Raw genomic sequence first — 3,975 nt, 5'->3', positions numbered from 1 at the left:
GCCCGAGCGATTCCTCCCAGCGCCCGGGGGCGATGCGGAGCCGCGATTCACCGATGCCTTTGGCTACGGACGACGGTGGGCCTCGTCTCGTCCTGCCTCCACATTTAACGGCTTCCTAGCAGAATTTGCGTTGGGCGGTATTTCGCAGACAACAGCATTTGGATTGCTGTCGCGACGGTCCTTGCGACGTGCAAGATTGCGAAGAAACGGGACGATGAGGGGAATGAGATCGAGCCCGTCTGGGAGATGAGCGATGGGCTGGATAGGTGTGTGCTCATTTCATTTGGTCAATACAACATGCTCACGGTGGGCAGTCATCCACGTAACTTTGAATGTGCGGTTGGGCCAAGGTTGGACAAGGAGTTGCTGAATGACCTTTTGATTTGAGGTTACGGTACATCTCGTGGGGCTTAAGTATCGGGCGGCGAAAGAGAATGTCGAGAGGGAGATTCTATTTTCGAAACTGAATACAACAACGAATTGGTGTGCAGTCTAAGAAGACGTGTTTTGAGCTTCCGCCGCCGCCGCCGCCTCCTGCGCCAGGATCGTGGGGTGGTCTGTCACCTTGCCCACAATATTGTATCGTTTTCTGAATACCAGGGGTCAGGCAAAGGGGGGGAGAGGGGAAGCAGCGGGACGCACACAAAAAACAAATGCCAGTCATTCAAGACCTTGAGGTCCTTCTCATCCAATACACTGTAGTCCGGGACTGCATCCTCCTCCTTCAAGCTTGACATTCCGAGGCCACGGGAGCCGTCCTTGGCGGCGAAAACGGCGTACGACTGGCCGGGGCCGTAGACAGCAGCGTTGCGGGTGACGTCGAAGACGGTGCCTAACATATTCGTGAACATTCAGGCAAATGGGGAGCATCGACTACGCACCTTTTATCGAGACATAGATTGGCCGCCCATCCTTGCCGTCAAATTCTGCCAGCTGCGCAAGCGTGTAGCGCTCGTCTTTGGGCGGGAGAAGGTCTGTCCTGGCGGGCTGCATAATCGTCTTTTTCTCTCCCTTCTCGCCCTCCCGGGCGGCCTCTTCTGCTTGTGCGCGGATCATCCTTTCACGCGTGGACGAGCGAATGTGAGAGCGGTTGAGGAGGAAAAGCAGAGGAACAATGACGACAAGGGAGTACTTTGCGACGCCGACAAATGCCCAGAAGGACTCGAGTAGCGATGTGGAGGGCGCGGGAGTGGAGGACATGTAAGTGGTGGGGGAAGGAAGCCACGTCACGCCGGTAACGCCGCAAATTTGTGCCTGATTTTTGTCCGGATGCTAGTCAGTGATCCCACGAGCCGATTTCGCGCGGATCTGCCCCAAATCAAGCGAGTGACACGTCATGATTCCTCTCTTGATTCTCTTCCACGACCATGTGGACTGCCATGCCTTCGCGACTGGCTGCCTCTAAAAATACCGTTATCGCGGCTTCGCGAGCAACCAGCATGCGGTGGACTTCCGTGAAATACTGCGCTTTCGAGCCAGCCCTTTCCTTCATACCCTCTCCCAGTTGGCCACCATGCGCGTCTTCAGCGCTGTCGTCGCGCTCAGCGCCTCCCTCCTCGCCACCGCCGGCCCTACCCCCGTCTCCCACAAGTTCACTTCGAAGCTTCAGCAGGCAGTCAGCCTCCGCTTCGTCAACAATTCAGGGATATGTGAGACCACTCCGGGGGTGCACCAGATGTCGGGCTACGTCGATATTGGGACAGGCATGTCCATGGTGCGTGGGCGATTTGCGATGGATTGCTTGTTGCTAATCCTGAGACATAGTGGTTCTGGTTCTTTGCAGCGCGGACAGCGCCGGAGACGGCCCCGTTTACGCTGTGGATCAATGTGCGTTCGTAACTTGTCTTCGAGGATGTCGAGTAATCTTGGCTCAACACAGGGCGGACCGGGCTGTGCATCGGAGATAGGGCTTTTCCAGGAGAACGGGCCTTGCACCGTCAATTCGGACGGCAAGACGACGACGCTCAACCCCAATAGTTGGAATAGCGTCAGTAACAGTACGCCGTCCCTTCCGACTCCCCCACTATGACTACCATTGGGCAGTGATATATATTGATCAGCCTATCGGCACGGGCTTCTCACATGGAACGGACACAGTGAACAGCACCCAGTCCGCCGCCGTGCAGTTCTGGCAGGCGTTCCAAATCCTGTTCGAGAGCGGCGAGTTTGCGCAGTATCAGAGCCGGGAGTGCGTTGTAATCAGCCTTTTTCTTTCCTAGTTAACAAGCAGGCCAGATTTATCTTTGCCACGGAGTCATATGGTGGACACTATGGCCCTGCTTTCGTCACCTACTTCAACCAGCAGAATGCTGCGATTGCGGCGGGGAAAATAACTGGTGTTCCTATCGTTGTGAGCGCATTGATGGTTAACAAGTGCGTACTGTTCCCTTTCTGATAAGTACCTTGGCTGATACTGTACTTACAGTGGCTGGTTTGACCCCATCATCCAAAACCTCGCGTACCTGCAATTCGCGACAAACGCGCCGGGATATGGCCAGCTTCAAAGCAACAGCGTGCTCGCCAAAATGAACACGTCATATTTCTCCGCCAACGGCTGTCTCGCACAGGAGACGGCATGCTACAACGCGGGCAACTCGAGTGCATCCAACGCGATCTGCATCAAGGCGGACAATTTTTGTGTAGACAATTTGTTTGTGCCGGCCGTAGGCAACCGCGACTCGGACGACCTCCGGCAGAACTCGTCGGCCGCGTTCCCGCCTGAGTTTTACGTCAAATACCTGGGCCAGGCGAGTGTGCGCACTGCCATCGGCGCAGAGGTGGCATACGGGGAGTGTCCTGATGCGCCATTCGAGCTATTCGCCAAGACAGGCGACGACGCGCGGACGTGGCTTCCGCAGCTCGGCGCGCTCGCAAACTCGACGATGAAGATACTCATATGGGCGGGCGATGCCGATATCAAGTGGGTCCTAGTTCACTCTTGCGCCTGACTGAATACGCCCCAGCTGCAATTGGCTCGGCGGCCACGCCTCTGTCCTGGCGATGGACTGGTATGGTAAGGCGCGACTCAATGCGGCGACGTTCACAAACATGACCATCGCCGGATCGCCCGTCGCGGCGATCAAGAACGTGGACAATTTCTCGTTCGCGAGAGTGTATGCGGCCGGGCACGAAGTGGTATGCTTTGACTTGTTTCTTGTATATACAACTAGGAGCTCATTTGACGCCCAGCCTGCCTTCCAGCCGGTGGCTGCCCTGGAGATTTTCAAGCAGGTAATCGCAATGCAGCAGCTTCACTCTGTATAGCCCTCTGAACCTGGTGGAAAGACTATTATCATGGTTGGCCGATAGTTGGCACTGTTTTGAATGGTGACGTGAGAAACCAGTGTGAAGAATACATCTCATGGTCTGGAATATATCATCATCATTATCATGATGCATGCTTGGATCGGAAATCAAACTACTGAGATATCAGTAGCAACTCCCTATGGGAAGACCTGCCCTGCGTCTAAGAATTCCAAGCCAATCAGGGAAGAAATTGCTCATCGATGTACCTTGACAGCAAGCTCACATCATAGAAGCTGATATGGAGGCTTATTGAAGCACAGTATATATAGTGTACAAGATTCATGTAGGCTTACTGCGGTCCTCCAACATCTCACTTAACACTATGACACTCGTGAATACAACCTATGGGGCCGTACTGATTGGAGGTACAAACATTTCCTTTGCCATTTATATCTCACTAATTCATTACTACTGTTCTGTGTCAGGCGTTGTACGTAGTGATTCTCGAATATCTCTGAGGATTCTGATTATCTCACCGATTCTCACGACATGCAGTTTTCAAGGTCTCCTTACAATTCAGGCATATAGCTATTATATCGACTTTCCGAAGGACTCAAAATGGCTTAAAGCCTTGGTAAGCCCACTCTAGGAACAACTTATGCCATGTCCTAAAATGCTTCTTAGGTAGGATGTGTCTGGTTGGTACTATTTCACTTCCATAACCCATAT

General features: G+C 53.5%; 2 protein-coding genes across 2 annotated transcripts; one reads left to right on the top strand and one right to left on the bottom strand.

The window, feature by feature from the left end:
- Positions 1-492: 492 nt before the first annotated feature.
- Positions 493-1,200, bottom strand: MIND_00984900 (Cytochrome b5 heme-binding domain-containing protein; the record flags this gene model as incomplete). Its single annotated transcript, XM_037366457.1, has 3 exons — positions 493-589; positions 643-832; positions 882-1,200. 3 exons carry the CDS (start codon positions 1,198-1,200, stop codon positions 493-495), a joined length of 606 nt encoding a protein of 201 aa, XP_037217869.1.
- A 313-nt stretch (positions 1,201-1,513) lies between these two features.
- Positions 1,514-3,264, top strand: MIND_00984800 (Carboxypeptidase S1; the record flags this gene model as incomplete). Its single annotated transcript, XM_037366456.1, has 8 exons — positions 1,514-1,714; positions 1,765-1,827; positions 1,880-1,997; positions 2,044-2,188; positions 2,236-2,373; positions 2,426-2,920; positions 2,964-3,135; positions 3,190-3,264. The coding sequence occupies 8 exons, from the start codon at positions 1,514-1,516 to the stop codon at positions 3,262-3,264; spliced, it is 1,407 nt and encodes a 468-aa protein (XP_037217868.1).
- Between the last annotated feature and the right edge of the window lie 711 nt (positions 3,265-3,975).

Source organism: Mycena indigotica, assembly GCF_014461135.1.
Source record: "Mycena indigotica strain 171206Taipei chromosome Unknown Mind.scaff0008, whole genome shotgun sequence".
In the NCBI taxonomy this organism is placed as follows: domain Eukaryota; kingdom Fungi; phylum Basidiomycota; class Agaricomycetes; order Agaricales; family Mycenaceae; genus Mycena; species Mycena indigotica.
The sequence above is the reverse complement of the archived record's forward strand: the minus strand, read 5'-3'. Positions and strand labels throughout refer to the sequence as shown.